The sequence below is a fragment of the Simochromis diagramma genome, unplaced genomic scaffold (genome assembly GCF_900408965.1).
Source record: "Simochromis diagramma unplaced genomic scaffold, fSimDia1.1 OVJJ01000802.1, whole genome shotgun sequence".
Lineage (NCBI taxonomy): Eukaryota > Metazoa > Chordata > Actinopteri > Cichliformes > Cichlidae > Simochromis > Simochromis diagramma.
Genome location: NW_024387492.1, coordinates 17422045 through 17448598, shown reverse-complemented (window position 1 = coordinate 17448598; position 26554 = coordinate 17422045). Strand labels below are relative to the sequence as shown.

At 40.0% G+C, this 26554-nt stretch overlaps 1 protein-coding gene and 1 pseudogene across 7 annotated transcripts in view; both read right to left on the bottom strand.

Moving 5' to 3' along the window:
• Positions 1-4218, bottom strand: part of LOC120724704 — a 91068-nt pseudogene extending 86850 nt beyond the window's left edge.
• Positions 4219-13013: 8795 nt separating this feature from the next.
• Positions 13014-26554, bottom strand: part of dtnba (dystrobrevin, beta a) — a 43346-nt gene continuing 29805 nt past the window's right edge. For 5 of the 7 annotated variants that reach the window (XM_040017031.1, XM_040017028.1, XM_040017030.1 and 2 more), the window contains 10 exons: positions 26076-26160; positions 25869-25948; positions 25288-25401; positions 22858-22954; positions 22576-22596; positions 21237-21390; positions 19781-19870; positions 19629-19676; positions 16406-16439; positions 13014-15237 (listed from right to left, as the gene is read on the bottom strand). In XM_040017031.1, the coding sequence (XP_039872965.1) occupies positions 16432-16439; positions 19629-19676; positions 19781-19870; positions 21237-21390; positions 22576-22596; positions 22858-22954; positions 25288-25401; positions 25869-25948; positions 26076-26160 (697 nt within the window). In that variant the 3' untranslated portion in view covers positions 13014-15237; positions 16406-16431. The remainder of the gene's footprint in view (positions 15238-16405; positions 16440-19628; positions 19677-19780; positions 19871-21236; positions 21391-22575; positions 22597-22857; positions 22955-25287; positions 25402-25868; positions 25949-26075; positions 26161-26554) is intronic. The other 2 variants (XM_040017034.1, XM_040017035.1) reach the window with 2 other exon arrangements.

Genomic DNA, 26554 nt, shown 5'->3' with positions numbered 1-26554 from the left:
GCTTGCTAATCTTGTTTTTATGGCAATATTGTTAAGTATACTAAGACTAACGCAAGTTATGTAAGAAATGCAAAAATCTATGCTCAAACGGTGACCATTATTCAGTGTTATGACCTCTTAATGCAAAAGTACTCTAACAATGCTTTTTTAAATAGCTTTAGGGCTATGTCAGGTGTTTCCAAAGCAGATGAAATTTTCATCATTCTATTAACTACTAATGGTTCTATTAACCATTTTTAGGATCTTTTTTATATCTTAACTTTCTCCTTACAAGAGGAACTTTAACTGGGTGTACAGATATTGGTCAAACCAGACTATATTTTAAAAGAGTCATATGCTCGTGAGGCAGATGCTTGTCAGATCATAGAAAAAATAACTCTGCTTCATTCTCCTTCAGTGCACTCAGCTATAACTTACAAAATCAACAATTGTTTTCATTTAATATGAAATAAAAACAGCAACGGAGACCATAAACTCATGGGGAAAGTGTTTAGTGGTGTTAATTTTCCCATAGACTTCAATACATCTGGGTGGCTTTTTGCTCCAGGTCATTAAAAGAATGCAAATTTAAAACACTTCCACACTGGCTTCACTTTTGAAACCGGGGATAAACCAGTCTTGAGATCTGTCCTCAGACAGACCAGTTCTTGGGGAGTTGCGAGCTTAAATTAAGTGACTTCAGTTTAGTTTTATTCTCTATTTTTCAGGAACTGTTCACAAGAGAAAAGCTTTCCTGTTACAGATTTAGCTACCCGCGGGCAGGTACACACAAGATTAAATAAGCTATAAAATACAAATATATGGCGAGTAATAAAATCAGATATGCATGCAAAGCCTAAACTTCCTACATCTCTACTCTGACCCACAAAGCACAAAGCTACGGCTAGACTAATATAAACACATGAGCACAGGGAAACTGTTCATGTTGAGGGTCTCCGATGGGCAGAGGAATGCCATCATGTTGCAGGAAGAAGAGACCGAAAACAGATCAAACTTCATCAAAGCGAAAGCGTCCACATCACAAGGTTGGTTGCTAATATGTCAATCTGTGATTTGGACTACTTGTTATGAAAACATCCTGATCCTAAGGGTTAATGTCCACAATGAAATCCAAGTCACATTAGTTTGGTAGAAGCTTTAATTTCTAAAAATTGTTCAGGTAACAAGTGACATGGAAATCATAATAAAGTGGCCAGGTTTCTTTTGTTTGTTTTTCATCTCCTCTGAAGAAAAAAGGAGGGAAGGACTGAAACTGCGGTTTTGGAGTGTCCACATATAACACTAATTAAATCAGTACTGACTCCTGGTTTAATAAACCTCAATCACAGATTAAATCAGTGGCTAAAGGGATAAGCTGATCTTTGGGGATTACACCATACAGGATGGCCTCTCTTTCAGATAAACACCCCTGGATTAGTGTGCTAGGTGCGAAGTCTGTTGTTTCTGTGCTTTTGTGAGTGTGATTTGTTCAGACAGGTGTCAGAAACTCATCCCAAAAAGGAGCTTCAAAATGTGGTGTTGTAGACTTCAGCAGTGATCTGGATTCGAGCGCAGTGTGAGCGCAGCCAGTGTGTCTGGCTTTACTCAGGATGCATTGTACAGTATGTCACTCCTCATGCTCAGGCCTTACATCACCTACTGTAAAGACAACAGGCGGCGGGCCAGGGTTACCAGCAGAAACACGGAGTGGAAACTTTGCAGAAATGGTTGTACAGTATCCACCCCGCCATTCCCGGGGGCACCCTGCACAAACTCCAGGCTGCAAGCCACCTAACTCTTCCAAGTCCTAAGTATTTAGGTCACACCTCACCCTCCTATAGCAAGTCAATATACACTGATTTAAATTGTTCCAGTCTTCATGTCAGCAGTGGTTTAAATTAGCCCCTAGTCAAAGGCCCAAGCAGAAGCCTGCATTGGTGGGAGGAGAAATGGTTGCGCAGAGAAAAAGCTTCAGAGGAAGGTTAAGGTAATGAGAATAAGGCAGCGACAAGACAGGAACATAAGTGATAAGTGATTAGTTTTCACAATAAAAGCATTACATCCTATTAAAAAGATAAATTGCGTTGTTTGTTTGCAAATGTTTTTATCCTGTTATTATTGTTGTTTTACAAATCAAGGCAAAACACTACTTTTCTTTTAAGTGATGAAAACACTGACCAATTCTTTTTTTCTAAATTAGGTTTACAATTATGCACATTTCCCAAACTGTAGCACTTAGTTATCTGTACTCACAGAACTTTTTCACAGATTTTGCAAATACACAGGTCATCTGAGGACAAAATACTCACAACACACCTCACCCTCTGGTGTAACATTTGACCATATGCAAAAAAATAAGGTACTACAACCATGTTTATAGTTAAAAGAAAACAAGGTGGGAAACATATTATTAATATCTTGTGTGTTCTTAAAGTTGTCAGATTGAGATATTTACATTTTTAAACGTATATGTTGTTGCAGAATGATGTCCAGTTAGATCGTGCATAGAATTTTGTAAAAGAAATTACATTTAAACGTATTATTAATATTCATATCATTCCCCAATCTCTATTTCTCAACTAATAAATTATACATAATTAACTAGTTGAGTGTTTTAGCCAAATTTTGCACAGATATGAAATGAAATTTCTAAAATAATTACCATCACATTCAACATATAAACAAACAGATCTTAAATTCTTTCAGCAGTATTGGGATAAGAGGCCTTTCTGGATTCAAGCAGTAAGGGATATGTTATTTAAAACACACCCATGGAATGCTTTGATATTAATGAAAACAGAGATCGACAGACAAAGATAACAGAAGTAGATTTTCAGATTTATAACAAATTAATTTATATTTATTTATATTTACTTTCTCATTTATGTATTACTTTTCTTGTGACAAAAGGGAATTGTATTTCTAAACATTGCCCACTTGTAAAATTATCTAAATGTGGAACTTTATTTAGAAAAATGGCCACTTAAATCACCTCTTTCTTGTTCCTTTAGTTTTCTTTTATGTCAAAATTGTGTAAAATTCAGTTATTCAAACTATTAAAATAAAAGATTTTATGTTTTTCAATCTTTTGTGACATTTTTTTAAGATGGTATAATTTGGGGATTTCATGGACAACGTGTTTTTCTTAGTTTCCTGACATTTTACAAGCCCAAATATAATCAGCATATTCAAAATATAATAAAATACTGCAGATATCTTTGTAGCAAAATAAATTCCGTCAGATAAATTTTAAAGATTATAATAATGTCATATTGTGATTAAGTACCGTTAAGTAGTCAAACAAACGCCTTTGTGTCGACTTTTATTTTAAACGCCCCATCCGGAAGTGTGGTTATTGCTCCTGCTACCTTGACAACGTGCAGTATATAACAATTAATATTGTGAGCGACCTCACGTGGCCTTTACCGGACGGCCTCTTATAACCGGTGTATAATCCCGGCTGGGGTGTTTGCGGGGCGGGCAGCTGGTGAGAGGCACGTGTCTGAGTGTGTAGCGACGATAAGCTTTACTGGGTCAGGTAAAAAACACACACGGGGGCGCGTCTCAGACCGAATGCACCCGTTAACCCCGGCATGCGCGCCCCCGCCTGCTTGTTCACGCGCCTAGACTCCGGCTCCGCGCGCTGATGTGTCTGTCTGCATCTGGTGAACGAAGAGGACGGTGCGCTCCGGTTTAACGTTACCTGCTGGTGGCTGCGGGGGGGCAGAAGCCTGGCGGAGGGAGCAGGGCTAGTATCCTCCGCCGGACATCGGTTAATAAGCATCCGTTATATAACGGCTGTCCGGTGGCGGTGATTTTCCTCCCACTGTACAAAAGAAGTCCCCAAGTTCACTCGCCCCGTGTACCGCTCCGTCTTCACGCGCACATCATCTGCTAAAACGGAACCGACGATTTGGCTCCGGAGCGCGCGACGACTTTAGGAGGTGAATATTAGCTAACTTAACGGCTGTAACGGGTGCCGGTGTGCGTTCAAAATGTAACGTTTATATTTACCGTGTCGTCCGTCCCTCAGGCACCCGGACCCTCACGGTCGTCGCTCTCTCTCCTCTCGTTCACTCTCGATCTCTCTCTCTCACACCCACTCGCACTCAAACTCTCTCTCTCTCTCTCCTCGCGTTCAAACGGGTCTTCTCTCTCCGTTGCTGCGCGCTCCCGTCGGCGTTCTCTCACACACACAACTCAATCTCTCTCTCTCTCCCCCCTCCCGCTGACTTTCTCGAACTGCAGAGGCTGCGGAAGCAAGCCATTTCAGCCAAATATCGCGAGTTTTGTAACACGTCTGGTTATGAAATGGTGTAAAAAAACGCCGTTTGATTATTCAAAACGCCGAAATGGCTTGCCATAAAAACATATAGGAGACAGGTGTGTAGAAAATGAGCTTCAGTTGGTGTGTAGAAAATGAGCTTCAGTTCAGAGCTGCCTCGGGAGCCCGCTTTAACCCGTGCAGTTGTTTACAGTGTTTTAAGATTCAGCTGGCTGGATGAATTTAAAATAAAATCTTCTTTATTTAACTCAGAAGTGGGTAAATTCCTGTATTACAGAGGGGGGAAATTAAAGAAAATAGTTTAATTATTTCCAGTAGACAAGCTAAAAAAAAAAAAAAAATATGACTAAAGTTAAATATTATCCAACAGACTGGAGCTCAACTAAAGAGGAAAAAGTCCAATAAAAAATCAATAAAGTGCAATATAATAGCCTAATATAAAACAGTGAGCTGAAATAAATTGAACAATTTATATTAATAATTAAAGGTTAAATGCAGTTAAATACTGTAAAAAGGTGATACAATACAGGAGGAAACTTAATAAGTAAGAATTTTAGTATATGAATTTTAATAAAATGCATATTTCTATATACACAGGAGGAAACATGGGATAAAATCTCTGTTATAAAAGTGTTTTAACACAGAAGGAATCACATGTAGAAGATGAGCCTGGTTTCAAAGTGCGAGTAAAAAGGAAGAATCAACATAAGGCAAAGATGGTTCTTTCTGTAGCTCTACATCATAGACATCAAAATTGGTGCATTTTTGCTACGATGTTTATAGAAGCAGTCTTGGCTTTAAAATGCAATTTGTGCCTGTCCGTGAAAAATACTCACAACAATAAAGGCATCACAATTACAGAAACTAATAACAAGAATGTGTAGTCACACTATCTGCTGTGTGCAAGTGACACTACTGTATCATACTACATCGTGTCACCTGGGTTTATTTAACAGATTTATAATACCTGGTATAAAAGGTTAAGGTTAACGTTACTTTATTTATACCCATAGGTAAATTTGCTATGTTTTTATAATGCTTTGTCCTGTCCGTCCTAAGGAAAGAAGCTGAAATTCACCCCGTAGAGGATGGGAACCATTTTTAAGCATTGATAAAGCCATCTGTTGCACCTGTTTAGAGTACAGGGAGGCTAAACGGGACTGTGACTCACCTGTCATACGACTGGACCATCTCACTACCTGATTCAGTGAGTTTTTTTCTGTGACAAAGGTCTGACCGAACCATGCCACCAAACAAAAAGATAAAACAGACTCAATAAAAGAACGTTAAAACAAAGTTACAAATTTCTGGTCAATCAGGAAATGAGCAAGTTTCCTGAGGCAGAAAAGATGCTGATGACCCTGTTTACAGACCGATTTGCAATTCTCATCCAAGTTCAGTTTTTCATTGATTATGGTCCCAAGATATTTATATGATTGCATTTGCTCTATTTTCTGACCTTTAATAAAAGTGACTCCGTGCCCGTTTTGTTGTTTACTACAATCAATAACCAAATCTTTTGTTTTAGATATGTTCAATTGGAGATAAGATTCCTCACACCACTGAACAAAGTCATCAATCAGTGGACCGTGGTTAGTTTCACCCTCTTTCAGTAAGCTGACAATAGCATAGTCATCTGCATATTTAATAATGACCCTGTTTTCATATCTGCTCTGACACGTGCTTGTGTAGAGAATGAGTAATAAGGGCGATAAGACACACTCTTGAGGAGAACACTGGGTCAGACAGAATCCCATTTATTCTCACTCTTTGTGACCTGTCAGTTAAAAAATCAAAAATTCAGCCCACCAGGTTTTTCCTGATTTCAAACTGTTCTAAAAGTCTTTTAATTAAAATATGGGGCTGTATTGTATTAAAAGCAGAAGAAAAATCGATGCAAAAGTCCCTTTACTCTCTACATGTTTAAGAATCAGATTTAATTAAGTCAAAAGCGAATCTTCCACTCCTCTGTTGGGCCTATATGCAAATTACATTGGATCCAGCTGTTGTTCAGTCTCTTCCATAATCACACTTCTGATGGTTTTTTCAAAGACGTTTATCACAGCTGAGGCAACAGGCCTGAAGTCGTTTAGAACTTCTGGACGACTAGATTTAGAGACAGGAACCACGACAGTTTCTTCCCAAAGAGATGGCACATGTTGTATTTGCAAGGATTCATTAAAAAATAACCTGAAATGTAGGACTGAGTTCTTTAGCGTAAGATTTAATTAGGTAATGCGTAAAAATATGAATTTGCAGTTTTTTCACTATCATTTTTATAGTGGATGCATGGGATACACTCTGTATCCACTGCACACTATTCATTATACACGTGGGTCCACTTTTCTAGCATTTTACATGTTTTTTTCGTACTGTTTAAGAGCTGTGTGTCCTCCCTGGCACAATTCCAATGGGATTTTTTTATTTTTATTAAATTGATTTTATGTTGAATTAATATTTCCTTATTTTTCTTTTTTCCCCTGTTCATTTACTGCTTTACTCTTATAGTTTTACCCACCAACCATTTTTATTAAGCTGGATTGACCCTAATGTAATCTAACATAATGGCTAGAGGGTAAAAATGTCTGAAAATGTGTGTTTTGTGCAATGATTTAAGTTATTATGGGTTTGAGGGATTTTTTTTAGAGGTCTGCAGCATCAGATCCCCTGAAGTCTGCAGCCAGGAGAGGACAAAAAACACACAAGGACCGAAGATTTCAGGAGGGGGAGCAGAGATTAAGGAGGTCAAAGAGATGCTGTGGGGCAGGAACGTGAAGGGACTTGTAGTTTTGGAGGGAGGCAGTGTAGAAGGGGTTACTTCTGCTTGAGGACTTGTGTTACGGTACTTCATGTAAAAACAAAGCTATGTGCAGAAAAATCTAAAAAAAAAAAAAAATGCTTATTTCTTACCTCTCTAATCACCTCATGATGCTTCTGATCCCCTTTGTGATTTGGGGGAACTATATTGGAGAAAAAATGTTGTTTTCTTGGATGAGACGGCTTCACAGCGAGCTGCTGTACCTTTCTCTTGGCTGCCTATCTTCACCTGCAGCACCCACACCGACTTGTTTCTTGTTTGGCAGGTTACTTTCTTCTGGTGTCACTGCTTTCTCAACAGGTGAAGTTCAGCCTGATGCAACACGTTGAAACCTGCTCGCTCACCGCTGCGATGTGCTCTGCAAATGGAGAAAAAGTTTGGAATTAGCGGGAAGAATTCCTGCTCTGACAGGTGGTCTAATTTTTGTCCTATTTACAAAATAACAGCTGGATTGGACTGAGGAGCGTGTGAAAGGATTCCCTTAGAAATGATAATGTGCCCATCTCAGCGCTATCACCTCAACATTTTCAGTTTGCCCCAGCTGTTAAAAATATCAGCCTACTCCAAAAAAAATCACAAGATTTGATTAAGTAAATATTATATTCTATACATTTGTTTTGAAGGTTTTTATCATGAACCTAAAGTGATTTGTGACCTTCTTGTCCTTGCATTTTGCTGCTGGACAAAATAAAAGCTTTCCTGTACTCCTGTTGAAGGTTGTTGTGTCTGCATGCAGCCCTTGCAGGCATTCGTTTATGCATACCTCTCTTAAGGTCCTGCCACAGCATTTCAATCACATTGAGGTCTGGACTTCTTCTGGGCTACTTGATTCTTTTCTTTTTCAGCCATTCTGTTGCAGATTAGCTGCTGTGCTTGCGTTCAACCTTAGCTGCTGCACAGATGACCAAATCTGTGATTTATCAAGAAAAATTTTACTTGAAATTGTTCGTACTTTAGGAACTAATATAAGTCTCTCTGGCCATGTGTACGAATAAATGACAGGTCTTTAAAGAAATAGGCCGACTATAATACTGCTAATAATAATAACAATAATAACTAAATCAAATGTAATTCTTTTTAATATTGGCTTTTAGTCATTATTTAGAGTTTTCCAAACTACAGTAAGCCACAAACACTCCTAATTATAATAGAATGCATTTAAAGAAAATAACATACTAAATAGAAAAGCATAGGCTTTAAACTACACTACTTAATCTTCCAATTATCGAGGGCCGGGTCGCAGGGCAGCAGCTTAAGCAGAGCAGCCCAGACCTGGCTCTCCCCAGCCAGCTTCTCCAGCTTATCTGGGGGAACACCTTGACATTCCCAGGCTAGCAGATAGATACAATCTCTCCAGCATGTCCTGGAGCTACTCCTCCCAGCAGGACATGTCTGGTATGATTGTAGATTTAATCTCAGCCCCTCCTGAATGACTGAACTCTTCTTTCATTAAAAAAGACTTTTGTCATTCCTTGATGCCACTTACAGTATCATCATGGAGGTTGACAGATCACATGGTTCTGGCCTCCACTAGTTTTCTTGTAATCTGTTAATCTGTCTCAAACCTTTGTTTTCACAGTCTGTGTCTCCTGTAATTTTAGAGTTTTTATTTATGTGGTCATTTATTAAATGGTCGTCACTCCCGTGAAAACACTTTGCTTTGGAAAGCTGTGCCTCTTCTGGCTTCTCCTTGGAACTCTGAACTCTTCTTTTTCTTGCATTTCACCACTTTCTCTGCTTCACCTGGAGGTAGTCCTTATATAGAGAGGGGACGGGGCAGTATGCAGCGAGTATGCAAATTGTATGACTGCACAAGACTGTTGGTTCAGAATGATTCTGATTTACTAACTTATGTGTGACGGTGAGGAAAAAAATAGGTCAGCATGCACATTTCATAAATCTTTGAGTGCAAAGTCATTTTCTGTGCAGGGCAGAAATGTTTCCACAGAATTATTAGTAAATGAGGCCCATTGTTCCAGGAGTCCTGCTGTTTGTTCAGAGGCAACTTTGCAAACTTCTCCTGGCAACCCTTTTTCTAATTGTACTGTCAAGATCTTTAACATTGAACATGCTATCTCAGGCCTATAGAGTCTGAGACGTAGCTCTTTGGGGGGTTTTGCAGTTTCTCTGAGGGTTGCTGTGAATTTGCTGGGACATCCACATCCTGGGAGGATTGTGGAGTTAACACAAACCTGACTGGACCAGAAAACATATCAAATGTCAGCCTTTAGAGACATGCAGAGGATCAATTAATCAAGAGAGTTTGATTAGCAGCACCTGGTAGCTATTTACCCTCTTAAAGGAAGAGGGGGTACTTAGTTTGTCATGGGTCTTCAGATTGTTTTGTGAAAAGCTTTTGTTTTCACGTCATTGTAACTGAGGGGTGTTTCAGACTCACCATATCCAGCTCTAACTCTAAACTTATCAAAAACAACATTTTGAATTTTAGTCTTAAGGGTAAATCCAAATCCTGAAGCTGGTTTGACATAAGAGGGGCCTGATAGCTGAAAGCTCTGCTTTGAGAAACTCTAGTAACCACCAGTCTGCAGCCTGACAGTGAAGTGCTCTATTAGGACAATAGGAAGGCTTGAACATGTGATGGGGTTTGATTTTTGAGGACTTTATATGTGAGAAGAAGGATATCTGATGCCTGTCAGCACTCTTGCCTCATCATTTTGGATCAGCTGAAGGTATTTCAGGGTTTGTTTGTTTGTTTGTTGTTTTTTTAGAACAACCTGATAAAGTGGATAACAAAACTCCAGTTTAGAAATAACACAGCAGCGTCATTTTCTCTGAATAAAAGAAGCAATAGTAGATCACCAGCCCAAGATAATGAAGCTGTTAACACAACTGATACTGGGAAGTTTTACTTTTTTTATCTAACCTTTTTATTGTGATCTCAGGTGTTTATTAATGGAGCTACAAGCGAAAGCACGATAAACAATTTATTCCGAATGTTTTACATCCCTGTCCACTGAGAATCTTTAACTTCTAAAAAGGTGTTTTCAATCCAGTTATAAATAAAACTGAATAATATCAAATGAAAATGTTCAGTTTTTGACCTGATTATGCTGTAGATTATACTTTAAATTGACAAAATGTCAAAATGGGTCTGAATACCATCAGAAGCAGCTGTTTAGAGACAAATATGCAATATTCATCACATCTGAAATCAAAGCATAAATTCATGTTTTAAAAACTAAATTGGAATAAACAAATATTTTCATCATCTTCACACTAAACTGTTTTTTTTTATTCAGTCCATATGCTGTCATAAAAAAGCAACAGGGAGACCTCTGATAGCTAAACTACAGAGCATTTTTATTCGTATATAATGTGTTCAAATAAGCAAATATTTGATTGTTTTTCCCTGATAAGTGACCTACATATTTAGTAAGCTCATTCATTGATAAACTGTCAGATGCAGGAGACTTTTATTTTATTATAAACATGAAAAGAAATTGATTATGTCTCCTGACGGGACTTTAATCCCAGTTTGACCTCTGGGAAGAAGAGGCTAAACTGATCTTTATACCACACAGGGTCACAACAGCTCTGGGTGTCTGTGAGCGTATGAGGCGGTGTACTGCTGGATGGGGGGGGGGTTATTTATAGCAGTCAGTGAGGTCACCAACAACAGACAGTCTCAATGAGCTGTATTCAGGCTATAGTTTAAACCCCCCCTGCATACGCTCCACAGAGTCATGACCTCTGAGGGAAGCTCCTGGGAAAAGTGTGAGCTGCTGATCGTTACTGATGAGGACACTAAATCAGGGAGAGTTTAAACATAAAAGCAGTGGGTGTACTTACAGAACCTTGTGTGTGTGTGTGTGTGTGTGTGTGATCCTTTTGGAGGAAATGTTGGACTTTTTTGGTCAGACTGCAGCTCTTATTGTGCTGCCCTCACATTCGTGTCATTCTTTAAATGGCTGACGTTTGAGAGCCAAAGTAGTAAGAGAGTAACTTTTACTCAGCTTTGACTCAATTTAAATATTAATTAACTTTTATTACAGACGTCTACTCCATTACATTTCACAGGGAAGCGTCTGGATGTTTTTGCCTCTTTGGGTATTCAAATTTGGCATCAAAATGTCAAAATTAAGCAAGAATAGAGACAAATTGCTAGATTATTTAAATGTGTGCACATGTTAGGTTGATATTTAATTGTTCTGTTAATCCTGTGAAGCCTGAACCATGAAATAATTGCCAAAAAACTCTTTTTTTTTTGGTAGGGGTAGTGTTTGTTGACAGTCCAAATGGCCCAGGGGAAGAAGCTGTTAGTGAGTCTGGAGGTGTGGGACCTGATTGACCTGAGGCGACAACCAGAGGGCAGCAGGTCAAACAGGTGGTGGGCGAGGTGGGAGGGGTCACCTGTGATGGCCCTGGTTTTCATGAGACAGGAGGAGCTGGCGATGGCCTCCAGCGGTGGCAGAGGGCAGCCAGTGATTTCTCAGGCAGTGTTAATTACCCTCTGCGCAGCCTTCCTGTTCTCATGAGAGGAAGGTGTACGATTTCTCATTTTCCTATAAATGTAAATGGAAGCTAAAGTTTGATTTTACGGTCCCTCACACAAAGTCTTTGTACTCTCCTGTATTCCTCATTTTCTGTTGTTTTCACTCTTAAATCTGATACTGAAATACAGAGTAAATTTTTAAACACGAGGCCATTTCACTCTTCAGATCTGATCTGGGGTTATTGCCTGATAAATGTTGACACATAAACCAGTCCAGTAACAGGATAAATATGGCACTCTTTAAAGCCACTTTTCATAAGAGTTCCTTCTACTTGCAACACATTTACTTCAGTAAGACTCCAAATACTGGGCTTGTTTAACAGAATATTTTAATGTTATCAGCATCTAAAGCATCTGAAGAGGTTGATGCTCCAATAACACTTGTAGTGTAAAGAACAGCTTTATTACTTTCAGCCTGTGGCCTTCATAGTATTCAGTTAAATGTAAAGGGTTTTTTTCAGGGAGCTAAAGGAGCTTTTATTTTTATAGCAACAGCATAATGCAACAAGAGTCAGATTAACATAGTTTTAGAGTAAATATTTTACATGCTTCAGCATCCCCACAGGGCTGTATATCGCAACTGTTTGTAAAGTACAAATGACTCTTTCATAGTTTTTTTGGTTTTTGTATTTGTACACTGTTTTTATTTATTCATTTTTCTCATTTAATTCTAATTCACGTTTTCTTGACACTTGTGCTGCTGTGATGTCTGCATTTCCCCAATATGGCATTAATAAAGTCTGCTTAATTTACACCTGTTTTCTAACCCACCTCCACCTAAAAGTCTCTTTCTAATTCTATATCTGACTTGATATCGATTATTATTGATGTCTGCTGGTCTCCTCATCCAACGTATGCACAAAATATATTAAAATACTATATTAAAGAATTTTTGCAGTGCTTCTGGATAAAACAAAGATCGGAATATTCCTCTCTATTTTATTTTGCCCTGAAATCCTAAATTGGTGTGTATATTTTTTAGGTTACTGGGTCATCTAGTCTAAAATAGATGATGCCTTTGTTTTCCTAATGACCCAGAACTTCATGTGAATGATTAAAAACACTCTTCTCCATACACCTCACTTCTCAGGTTTCTCTGGCCTATAGTTTATTTTTCTGGTGGTTCTCAGTGAGTTGCTGCAATATCCACAGGATTTAGAAAAGCTGTAAACCAGATGAGGGAAGTCAAGGAATTTTACAAATGGATCACTTTCCAAGAATACAGTGGACTGCGGTCTCCAGCTTGTTTTACAGATTTATTACATTAGATATGTTTGTTTGGCCAAACTGCGCTGCAGAGAAGACCAGAAGGGGAATCGAGGGCTGAGATCATGGAAGAGGTAATTATATATACACTTTGGAGCTTTGCTCGTCCTCCAGAGATCAAGACCAGTGCACACAGAGACCAAAGAAACTCCTAGTTTGATGTTAAATACTATTTATTGCAGATCAAACACAGATGCACACTTATCACTCACACCATCAGCTCCAGCAGGCGCAGAGCTGAAGGTGTTTACAGCTTCATGTCAGGACGCGCCTGACCTGTCGCACTCAATTTCTCTCACTCACTTACTTTCTCACACACACATACACGCAACGAAACGTGAGCTCATGTATTTATTAACTCACTCACACAGTCAGTCAATCATTTGGCAGACTCGAAAAGTGATAATCCCAGTCGCAGTAAGTCAGTCAAACAACCTGGAGGGCTGATGAAAGCTGAGGGAAACCGATCTGAAAACGTACAAAACAGTAAAGAGAACAAACCAACAACCTGTACAGGTGTTTAAAAACATGCTGCAGATAAAATAAAATCTCTTTGGATTTGAATACAGACAATTTTTGGGGTTGATGGGCGGAGAAGTTCGACTCCTGCAAATCCCCTGCATTTTGGAGGAAGCTCTAAAAGGCAGTAAAAAGTAGCAAAGGATTGGATTGTTTTGAATATTTTAAATAAATCCCTTCTGATGTCTTTGATTTGAAGTAAAGTTAAAGTAAAAACAGTTTCCTGTGTGGTTCAGTCAGAGCATATATATGTCTTCTCAAACTTTCTGACTTAAATCAAAGCACTTATAACCCTTCATAAGAGGCAGACTTCATCTTGATGATGTGAAAGTATCCAGATTTTCACACGGAAAAGCAAAAAGCTACAGAAAAGTCCAGCAAAACTGCTCATACAATATGTTGATATGATGTTTAACTGTTCATTTGGTGGGTGTAAGTATTTCCAACTTTGCTACTCTTTAGTAAAATTGACCCTGTTGAAGTTACACACACTGCAGTACCAGGATACACAGGGAGGCCTGAACACCCTGAGCTGCTATCATTACCGGCAGGTTTCACACACAGACTGTACAGAAAGATGGACAACATGCAGCAGTTGCTGAGGGATTTGATTTGTGATCAAGATCAGGCACCAAATCAGTTCAGAGACACGGAAGCGGTTCTTAAGCCTTGTGTTTTTTTGCATTTGAGCCATCTTCATCTACATTTTTTTGGAGCTAGAAGTCACCATATTCAGATGAGATGGTGCACTGTATCCACAGACTGTATGAGGGCAATTTAAAGACTCATACCTGCTACCTAGAATACTAGAACTTCACTTGCTAAAGCTGGAGAACAGGTTTCTTTGCACAGGCTTTTAGCACAGTTAACAGCACAGCAAGCAAGGTTATCAGTGCATAAAAATGCCCCCAATAACACCAAACTGAAAGGCTCAATATAGTTCAAGTAGGTGCTTTATTGAAATGGTACCCCATGTACAGCTGTCTTAAATGGGTATGGTTGCTATAGAGAATAAAAGAGGCTGTAAACATGCTTATTTCTGCTGTGAAGTTGGAACTTTTCAGCCATCTAGACAGAGCAGAGAGAGCAGCCGCAAATAATGCTGAACTAGAAAGCCATAAGCTGAAGATTTTCCACTTTTCCATAATATTTTCTAGATTTTGTACAATGGAAGAAAGTGGTGACACGATGCCCATCTTCTACATACAGCCTGTGTTTTTAGACACCAGGACCTTAACTCTCCACTCTGCCGGACTTGACGCAGCAGTAGACATCCCATTAAAGCTTATCGTCTCAGCAGGACCCGACGACACTCGTACACACAAAAACAATCAAACCGGAAGAATAAATGGCAAAAACCTCAACAAATTAAAGCAATAAATACTAAGCACACAGTGCCAAATCTTAAAACTTTACAGCTCGCCTCTAGTCTTTGACTTCTCCTCTTCCTCCACCTCATATGTTACATGCTTTATCTCCTTCCTCATCCTGAAGCCTTCGTGCTCTTTACACCTTTACAAACATCTTTCTTCTCACTTACTCGAACCTTACTCGTGGCTTATTAAAGAAAAATGCTGAGCGCACACACATGCTACAGTACAGATCAGTAGGTTTCAGATTCCTCATTTAGCTATGCGTGATCAAATCAAAAATAATCAAAACAAAAGTAAAATCACAGTGAACAGACGCACACAGAATCACATCTATACATCAGTAGTGACCCAGCGGCCGTTTGGTGTCCAGCATCGTGATTGGTTGATTGGGAAGAGGAGCTCTTCCCCTCCCCGTCGGCTAAAAACGAATATCTGAAGATGTACTCAGTCAGTCTTCTTTGGCCGTGATGAAACATGACTCCACCTGAGGGACAGGCCAACCAACGAAAAGTTACCGAGGCATGTAGGAACGGTAAGGCGCTGACACACGTTATCACTTTATGCTCTTTAATCTGTTCGGCCGTGATTCATCTGCTTATGTTAACCAATTACAATCTGCTAAATCATTCGTTGGTGTGCGTCAACATGCAAACTTGGGTGAGGAATAAACTCCTGGTGTGTGATCGTGTGTAACTAGTCTCACAAAGGTTTACAAATGTGTGCGTGAATTTTGATGGCTCACAAATGCACGCTCCAAACCTCGCAAGCATGATGTCGTGCATGAAAATCAGGTAATATGACAAGAAGGGCACCTAAGTGTCAACCATATCCAGCTGAGCAGCTGTTTTGTCCATTTCCAGTTTATACACAACAGGAATTTTTTATGTTAATGCAATCTTGTCATTTGACTCTTGGAAGGAGAGCAGAGTACCAAACTTCTACTTAATTTAGCCTAAAAGCCACCAAGGCACCATTTTTAATTTGTTAAACCCCAAACTTAAAAAAATGGATTCCTAGAATAAAACATATCCTTAAGTTGTCGTTTGTTACTATGAAATTAGATTATTTATGATTCAGACACACAAAAAAAATCTCATTGGATAAAAAAATATATGATTTTGTTTAAAACAAATAAAAATCTGTGACCTAATTTCAAATGCAATAACCTTGATTTGTGTCGCTTCTTTTAGTTAACAGCTGAACATGAACTAAAAATAAGATTTGAAAACCAAAACTGCTCCTGTAGGAGGATTTTGTTTGCCGCACACAAGGTTTTTCCTCAGAACTGCTTGATTTGTTTTCTGAAGCGGCACCTTCCTGTCGAACACTGGGGTGTGTTTGCCTCTTTGATTGCTTCTGCATGAAGCAAAATTAAAAACCTCACAAAGCTGACCGCGAGGAACCAGAAACAAGCCATTTGGAGGCCTATGCAAACAAGTTCAAACACATAAACAGCTCGATTGAGTCATCAAATCAACCCGTTTCCCCCCATAAAACATGAACGCAGCATCTTTCTTGCCTTTCCTTACATTTCCTTTTTTTGAGGACGCCGGACTGAGTTTGAAAAACTGCCTACACAGCCCTGTTCTTCTGCTCTAGAGTAGTTCTGATTATCATTCAATTAATAAGAGGAAATGCATGAAAATACTTACTTTTAACATTGTGTCCTGTCAGCATTTTAACCTGCTAAACACACAGAGAAAGAGAGAGAGAGAACAATTCATTAGTGCACAGCAGAGCAGTCTGAGGCTAAAACAAGTGCTAAAGGTTCCTGCCAGAACCTGTAATAAGAAGCAGAGCAGCTCCTAGCACAGAAACATAAAAGAAGCCCTTACTTAGCAGGTGCCACACAAATTAACTCCAGAGACAAAAACTCTACTGTAGGCAGCTCTAATGCAGTAGTTTTATTTATCCTCCAAGACTTAACTGTGGCCTCCTGTTCGTCTGTCTGTAGGGGAGGGGGGGTTTGGATTATTATCACAGGTTAGTACTCTAACGAGCGCTCAGGCCGAGACCAGGAAGTAGTTTCGCCACTTCTCCTCCGCAGGCGGTCCCCTCATAAAGAGGAGGGGCTCCATAAAGCATGGCTAATGAGACGGCATGCTAACGAAGCTTGCTACGGTGCAGGCGAGCGCACCTGGAGAGGAGAAGGCGAACAGGAAAAGCTGCGAGCACGAGCGGATTTAAAGTGTAAGCAGAGAGACAGCGATGCGATCCACAAATCAGATTTGGCTCCATCATCATCAGAAAAAGTCGAGAAACAGAGCAGAGCTTACTATCTTATATCTGGAATTGCTAATGCTGGCTGTATTTCACTAGAAGACATAATAGTGCTGTACTACTATATCATGATTAAATTATCTTGGTAACATTTTTCAACAAAATTTCCTTTCCTCTGCACAGATCAGCTGTTTGCACCCTTTTAACAGTTGTGCAAATAAATACACGTAATCCTTTATTACATCCAATTTCCAGGCACGTTTCAGAAGGAAATATCGCCCTTTTCCTTCCACTTAACTCAACTGTAAAACACAGCTACTCTGATTTTCTATACAAACCATATGAGCAGATGATAAAATACGATGCATTACTGCAGATTAAAGGCCTTTTTCCAGACAAGCATGTGTTTTCAGTTTTGTGGCTTGTTAAAATTGTTCGGATTGGAGTTATGTAAAAGCACCGCTGGGATTTATGTGAGGTTACCAGCATGAATACAGGCCCCAAAGGAAGAGAGCTATGCAGGCCCGCGTTTGCTTGCTGTGCCTGTATACAATCACCAGGGGGCAGTGTCAGAAATAAGTGGATCGAAGATTTATGTGCTCAAGTTGGTTGTTCAAGTTCAGCCCCTGCAGGGAACTCCCACTGTTTGAACTTTAAGATAGTACAGAATGAATGGGTCTCTAAGGAGCTGTAGAGCAAGTATAAATCATGATTTTTATAGAAGGATTTTTTAAAAACTAGATTCTATTCTAGTAATTCTAGTTCTATTCTTCTTTCTGTGGCTCTTACAGGCGTAACAGCACCATGAGCCACTAAAATTTTGATTTTAGGCATGAAGCGGAACAGAAGTCGCTTCTACAAAAATAGAAGCTTCTGATGTGGCGCAAGTACTCTTCCAACATCTAGTTATTGTCTGAAAATGAGCGCCATTAAGAAAGTGTGTCCGCTTCTAAATTTTTAAAAGACAAATCAGTTTATGGACAAAATTTGCCGCACTGTAAAAGAAAAACTTGCAACTTTATGCAAATTCGGGCATTTTACAGAACCTGGATTTCTTTTTGGTTCATGTTCAGTTTCACCTCTCAGGAGTAAAGAGAGAGAGGAGTCGCAAAAGCTTACCCCTAGTTGAGGTTGTCCTCACGGTCACTGTCAACATAATCGTTAAGGGTGACATGAGATAAGGTGTGAATCAAAGATTTAGGGTCATTATAGTCACAGGGCCTGAGGTGTGAATCCTTAATGAGATGTTGCCCCACCCTCAATGTGTGAAAGTTGAATGACCTGGGAAGGGACCTCAAGACTGCACTACAGGTGACTGAGGCCATGTCCACACTAATACGTTTTTCGTTTGAAAACACGTTTTGGCTTTCTGTGCACACTCAGGCGGCGTTTTTGGCCAAGGAAAACTGAGCTTTTTGGAAACGCTTTCCAAAGCGCCATTTCCGCGTCACAGTGTGGACAGCGTAACCACGGGCTTTCGGAAACAAAATTTCCGCATTTAAGTCATATGATGCAGTCATGTGACCAACTAAACTAAGATAGCGGAAGGCATTATACAGCAGTTGTTTTGTTTGCTCTCAATTTTGACAGCCCTGTTAAAGATTAATATCAGTTTGAAGTTTTTCTTCAAATTCTTTAATCCTCACTCGCTTTTGCAACTTTGTACTTCTGTGTTACTCGCAGCAACAACTCCACCTCATTGTAAGTCGATTTAAAAAACTTTCCTCTACATTTTGCCGCGACGTTTCAAAGAGTCGTAAAGTAAATAAACGGCAGACAGAAACAACGCAGGTCGAAGAATATTACGTTTCACGCATGCGCAATACAGGAACCTAAGTGCTTCAGTCGTTCCAGTGTGCATGAACAACTGTTCTGAAACGACTGAAAACGATAGTGTGGATGCGGACCGTTTTCAGACAAAAACACTGTTTTTGAATGTATCCGGATAAGTGTAGACGCAGCTTGGAACTCTCCATCAGTCAGAACTCTCCATCAGTCTTTATAACTTAAGAAGCTTCGTGTAGAGAAGATCTTCATAGTAGATCGAGGCGCGGGTCATTACAGTCACAGGGACCAAGGCGTGACTGCTTTGTGATAAGATCTTCATAAAGATAAGAACTCCAAACTTTACTATTCAAGCCAACTTTTCAACCAATCAGCATTCTGCCTCACTCAACATCGGCCTACGTGTTCTTGGCTTTTTGTAGGAAACATGCAACTCCGAAGCATTTTATGCTGGTTTAACTGCCACAGGCACTCGCCATGCATATCCGAAGCACTACACAAACAGACGCCACATAAATCCCACAACATAATGACCACCCTGGGTCTCGTGGTGCTACAAAAACAACAAGGAAAGCTTCTGAAGACTTGAAAACCTACATTTTTATCAACTTTTGCAAGAATAACCCCTGGTTAAATACTGTTATTATAATCATACCTTTTCAGGATATTGAGAACACTTTAAAAATAATATAACCAAATATAAAAAGAACATTTTGAATCAAGTAGAAATAATTAAATCAGTCTAATTTAGCTGTATGATTCCTTCAGTAATTGGACTTAACATATATACAGGTTTTGTTAGCCAATTAAGCGATTCAAAACAGCATAAATGCAATTTAAAAAAAAAAAATGTAGGTAACAATACTGTACCTCTTTCCTTCCCATTCAGCAATCTCTCCTCCTCCTCCCGACTGTCATCTGCTCAGAGGAGACTTGGTTTTAAAAATCTAATTTCTTGTCCATGTTTAACAGCTTTGCACGCAAAACTACAACAAAAGGAGTGCGTTTCTGTTTGTGTGAACCTGAGTGAAGCTCTTTGACCAACGAGGACACGGTGTTGGTGATGGAGTCGGCTGCAACCAGGAGGTCGTTTCTCAGGTTTCTCCTCGGGCCTGGAGCAAAGAAAACAATCATTATTTTATCCAGCACTTGTATTTACAGTAATTAGACAGTTTTGTTGTTCCCTGATTATTTGTGCTGTTACTCTGTCTCGCTGTGGCAGCAGCATATAATCTGGTGTGAATGAAAAGAGCTGTTTAAATGATGATGGAAAAGAATAAAAAGGGGCTGAAATGCGAGCAGAGTAGACGTGTGAAAAAGCACTTTGAGGCCAGTTTGAGATTTGTGATGCTGGTGTGCTTAAATACAAGAGATTTAAATGTTTTTCCTCCAATTTTTAGGTAATGAGGAACCTGTTAAGCTCATTTTCGTCTTTGCACTTTTATTCTTAGTCTCTACTACAACAGCTTTGCATAATTCACAGCTCAAAATAATCCTTATTTATCTTATGCTCAGTTAATTTCTTCTGAAAATTAACCGACTTATAGTTTTGCATAATTACTGAATAAAGTGCAAACTGTGTGTGGCATGCATGCAAACGGTGCTTGCATGCATGCCACATGAATCCCATAAATCTGTAGGAAGTGCCGCCATATTAAGGAGATCCCCTGTGATGTCATACAGATGCACAGGTTGGAAAAAAAACTGTCCGAGTCTGGGTTTTTACAACAGTTTGAGGCCTCAGGCTATGGGTCACAGGGACCACTTGCATATATGCTGATTATTTCATACCTCTGGCTACCCCTATTATGAGCATCCATCAGTGTAACGGTCTATATATGACAGAAAACAAGGAAACGCATAATAGCTCCATTTTAAACATCAGTTTAAGAATTTATTTCTGTCAAGTGGTTTATATTAGAAGGTTTTACAGTGAACTGTTAATCAGGTGAGACTAATCCAAAACACAGCCTGGAAACTACTGTTTGTGCCTGTAGCTGACAAGAGGTTCAATAAATAAATGTGGTAAACACAGCTGGAATTACGACGTAACAATCCTGACGAGCATTAAAACTGGCAATATTTTTTTTAAGCGCTACCGTGAGGCATCCATTTCCACGTCGTGCTTTTAGAAAAGCAGCTAAGCAGAGTATGTTCTCAAGCATGCACTACTTCATATGAGTCAAAGTCTTAACAGGGAATTTGTAGAGCTGCTCAGACATGCAGTGAAACCACATGCAAGGCTTTTCAGCCCAGACCAAAATCCTAGCAGAAGCTTCCCTCAAACAGCTGAAAAAAGTGTTTTTAGACCTGAAAATGCTTCACTCAAAACATCAGACCCACTGTACTTTGTCTCAGCCGTCTAACTAAACAAAAACTCCTTCAAACATAAGCCTTTAATATCAAAGAAGGCAAACTACAAGACTTTTTTTTTTTTTTTTTTTTAAGGTTGCCATGTGGGAGAGAAATGAGTCCTACCTTGAGCAAAAGCCTCTTGTACATCACCTCCCACCCCAGCGAGGGAGTCCTGAGGAGGATACATGTGTGTCTGGGAGGGTACAGCACCTACAGAGCGGACGGCTGACGGGCTCGGCCGAGAGGGAGAGGAGTGAGAAGAGCCGGCTGCCTGCGCCTACAAGATGAGAGGAGTTATCAGAGCTGGTTAATGTTACTTCGAGAAGGTTTTAGATTACAAGATCACACCTTTTGCATTTTGCTTGAATATACGTCCAGTGTGTGGACTTATCTAACTTAACCTTTTAGTTTGGATAACAATTAATTACTAGAACCAGCTGACATGGCTTGGGCATCTGAACAGGATGCCTCCAGGCACCTCCCAGGTGACCTGCTCTGACTTAAGCTTGATTTAGACTTCTGCGGTAAATCTACGTTCTAACCGGAAACCAGTTTTAACCCTACATCACAACCTTCCGCACCATTCAAGTCATTTGAATGGAATGAGGTCGCGTCGACCCAAAATATAGTAATATTTCTCAGGAGGTGAAGGTCAGGTTATGGCATAGGATTAAACAGAGTTTCCAGGTACGTCGTAAGTTAGGACGTAGATTGCCTATAAGTGGCATAAAATAGATGAAGTTAATTATTAACTTAAACGACGAGGATGAAAACGAGACCAGAGTATTACAAAAACAGGCACACTTAGAAATGGATGGTTCAGGTTAAAAACCAGGCTTTGCTTGACTGGAGTCATCACAAACACACTCACTCTAACGTCACTGTGTTTCCAGAGTTGTTCACTTGCTTTGTGTTAGCATGTTGCCTGTGCAAGTGCTTGCAAAGAGTCATGAGTCACCTTAGCGGCTGTTGCTTCTGGTGTGATTGTAGTTTGCACTTTACCATGACGCTCTGGGCCTTTTTATGCGCTGAAAATAAAAGTAATGTCCAAATCGCCGCTCATCCGCTCAGCTATTTTCCTCCCTGCACATGAACTGAAGTCAGCTGATTGTTGTGCAAGTGTGCAGGAAAAGGGAGTGTTTTGGTTTCTTTTCTGTCGTGAAGAGGTTTTCAATCTTTGCTCACCTCCTGCCCTACTTTCCGTGATTTTTTTCCTCTTCCCCGAAATGACTTTAAAGTTTAAACACTGGGTTTGTGTGGCGGAAGCATCGTGACAGGGATCGCCAGAAAAATAACTGCAGTGATGCACATGGAGAGCGCTCTGAAGGCGCGATCAGCCACATTTAAATCATGTACAGGCCTGTTTTTGCAACTTTTTGATTGCATGTGATATTTCAGGTGACTAATAAGGACTGAATCCCACAGTTTCTTCAGTGTTTCCAACAAAAAGGTATGGACTTACTGCCTGTCGCTGTTCCTCATCCTACAGGGACCACAACATGGGCAGCCGGAAAACAAAGAGGGCGGAAAAGAAGAATGGAAAACAAGAGGTCAGACACAATGAGAGCCAGAAAAGTCATAGAGGAAGAAACATCAGAGGGGAAAATGAGGCTTGTTACTGCAAGGACAGAAAGAGGGGGGTGTGAGGAGCAAGGGAGGCTTTGCCCTCTAGTGTGAGAAAATACAAACTGCTGGAGATTTAAATCAGTGTGTGTGTTTGTGTGTGTGTGTGTGTGTGTGTCACCTTGAGCAGCTTCATCAGTCCTTCCAGCTGCACCATCAGCTCCCTCCTGCTCTCCTGCAGCGACGACATCCTCTGCTCCAGTTCGTCTTTCCTCTGTCTGGAACACACACACATTACAAAGGCTTGCTGAAGACAGGAGCTGGAGTAAAAATAGATTTAAGTCCCAAAATGTGGAGAAGATCAGAAATGCAACATGGAAGAAAAACAAGAGATTAGATTCACAGTCCTGAAGTGCTAAAACAATCTGCAGAAGCAGCTGTGTGATGAGGTTAATAAATAGATGAATAAGAGAGGAGAGATGTTATTGAAGAGCATGTAGGAGAGTCTTTCCAGGAAAAAATCAGCTAGATTACGTGAACTTTTAGTCAGAAATCCTCAATGTTTTGTAAGATGGCAGGGAGAGAAACACCAAGTCTGTTTGAGGACTTCAAATTAAGATGAATATATACACAAAAGTGCACTCAAAATACTGATAAAATGCTCTGCAGCAGCAGGGCTTTCTGGAAACAAAGCTTTAACAGCAGGCATAGAGTTTAACATTCACAATCTTTTCCCACCAAACAGTATGCGGTCTGGATGAGACATTAAAGCGAGAGCAGAGCTCGTCTTTCTTTCCTGGCTTCCCTTCACGTGGCAAGATAAATGAGTAAATAAACAAATGAAAACAAGAGTCTGACTCATTCAGTAAATAGAGTTTTGTTTTATTGTTATCCCAGAGTAACGCTTTACCCACAAGCTAGCCAACAAGTTCGCCAACAACCTCAGAAATGCCACTTTATCTGTATTATTTAAGATATAGCTTAGCAGTTTTCTCCAGTAACAATATCTAGCTCTGAGTCTGTAGCGGAAACACGAAAGAGATTACGAAGACAGTAATATTACTGATTACAGGCTTGTTAAGACATGAAGATGGGTACCAAATTAACTCTAGTTGGACATAGCTGGTGTGGTCAACCATTTATTCATTAAGTCCTGTCCTGAAGAGCATTTTCACCGCTGCCATTATGAACAAGGGGTGGTTGTGACTGAACCGGAGGACCCTGCGACAGTCTAAAGCGTGCCCTACCTTACCCTCCTTTTTGACTAACGGATACCATAATTTACAGAATGATCACCACGGTGCATTCAGTAAGACTGGAAACTAGTGACTCATAAAACCAGACCAAGGGCAAGAGGGAAAATTGCTGGCAGATTCACTTTGCACTGGGTGACATTTTCTTTTTTTTTTTTTAACCCTAATCTCATCCTGTAACAGCTGGAATAGCCTCCAGCTCCCTGTGACCCAAACTGGAAAAAAGATTACGAAAGAAGATGGAGAATTCTGAAAAATTGGCCATCAGAAAGAATGCAGGTTTTCAGTAAGAGGAAACACTAGAAAAAGCACTATGTTAACTTCACTGCAAGACTACCTCATACTATTTTAAATTTGGAGAGATTTTACCTCATTTGGTCTCATGGCCACCAGGAGGAAGTAGAAAACTCCAGACAAACAGAAACAAAATAGAAAAGATGGGCTCTTACGTGCTGAATCTGAAAAATGTTTACTCTACTGCCGCCATGTGGCTGTTTTATCAGGTATGTTAGCGTGAAAACTGGAATAAAAACTAAAAATCTAATATAACAGCTCTGTTTCACACTTTAAAATATACACTTTTAAAATATTCGACCGTGGTTCAGGGGGTTTGGAAACTCATCTTGTAACCGGAAGGTTGCTGGTTCAATCCCCTGCTCTGTCTGTCCTGGTCGTTGTGTCCTTGGGCAAGACACTTCACCTATCGCCTACTGGTGTTGGCCAGAGGGGCCGATGGCGCGATATGGCAGCCTCGCTTCTGTCAGTCTGCCCCAGGGCAGCTGTGGCTACAACTGTAGCTGCCTCCACCAGTGTGTGAATGTGAGAGTGAATGAATAATGGAATTGTAAGGTTCACGATAAGCGCTACATCTATATGCAATCTATTACTATTATTATTATTATTATTACATATTTAAATTTCCATAACATGCTGGAAAAAATGCCTGACTAACATCTCTCAGGGCAGAAATGTTATCGTTTACGTCAAAGCCAGGCAGTTTCCATCACTTTCAAGTTCCTCTCCTCTGCTTGAAGGACTTGTTTTTACTGAAAACCGCAATAAGTGCGTTGGAAGGGATTCCTTCTTTGGTGTTTTTGTGAACTCCACCATCTGTCGGTACCATCTGCCATTAAGAACTCTCCCTCTGCGCCACAGAGCAACACGGCAAGTTTTCTCGCCAATTCTGACCGCGGCGGTGTGGCAAAATCCGGAAACTATAGCGCAGCGAGTGAAAGAGCGATTGTTTGTGAAACATATTTTCTGTGGGTGTGACTCACAAAGTTAAAAGATGTACATTTTAACTATTATATGTATATTTTCTGTACAGAAACAGCAGGTCTCAAAGGAACTGCGTTCACCTGAGCAGACGGAGCTCGGCCAGCAGAGTCGGGTTGGTGCTGCTCTTCTCCGGGCTGGTCTGGCACGCTGCGTCATGCTCTGCACGGAGACGTTTGATCTCTGCCAAGATCTCTCTGGGAAATGAAAATCACACTGGTCAGCTGAAGCCTGATACCACAGTATTTTAGGAATGAACAGCCTGTAAATAAGCGGGGCAAGATGGCGAACTTCAGCAGGCTTTAGAGGAATCTTTTTTTGGAATGATGCACAAGTTTAATTTAGAGAGTAAAAAACAAACAAGCTAACAGCCAGACCACAGATGTTCACACAAACAGTGCTTTTATTGTGAAAGAACAAACTGTAAAAACTGATCATGCCCCCTTAAAAGTAATTACTTGGTAACGGTTAATCAAATTTACGACCACAAACCATTCAGCTTCTTTCTGTCACTTTTTATTGATTTCGCTCTCATATATTAACCTTATATCTTTAAATAATTACATCTTTTTTATTTGTATATTTTATGAGACCTTAAGCTCTAAAGTTTTTTCCCCCCCAACAACTTAAATTCTCCACCTTGCTCCTGTTCACATATTTCTACCTGTTTTTAGACTCCAGCTGAGCAATGAGCTCCCTCTTCTGTTTGTTCGCGTCAAAGTTGATGCTCCGCGTCGGGATCACCTAAAACACAAGCAAACGGTTGATGGGTTTCATGTACAAACCAGAACAAGATCCCCGTGTAGTCGGAGCATATGCATGCATATGCAGTATTAAAGTTAAAGGCTTAGAGGAGATGTGTTCGACTCACTCCTGTGCCTTCGGTCTCTGCCAGTCGTGTGGTGTAGCGAGCGATCAGTTTGTGCTCGTCGTCTTGCCTGCTGGGGCTGTCAACACTGAAACACAGGAAATCTCTAATTTACTGAGTCTAGTGTAAAACTGTATTTAAACCAGCAAAGAGCATGACGCATGAATTTAATGCAGGTAAATATGATCACTTTTAAGTTTTCAGAAATAATCCATTTAAGTACATAAATGTGGTAAAATCTGTGTCTCTCTGCATCTCTTTATCGCTCAGAAAATACTTTTAGGAAAACACCTCTTTTCACCATCTGTGTAAGAATGAAATGCTCTGAACACAGACAGGAAAAAAACTACAGAGTTTGTAACTAAGCATGGCTCAGAGGGTGAGGACACCCAATTTTTCAGTAAGCATTGGAGGAAGCACAATTAACAGGGCAAATTTTTAACTAATAAGTATCACCAGTAAACGTAAGGTGATTACTTACA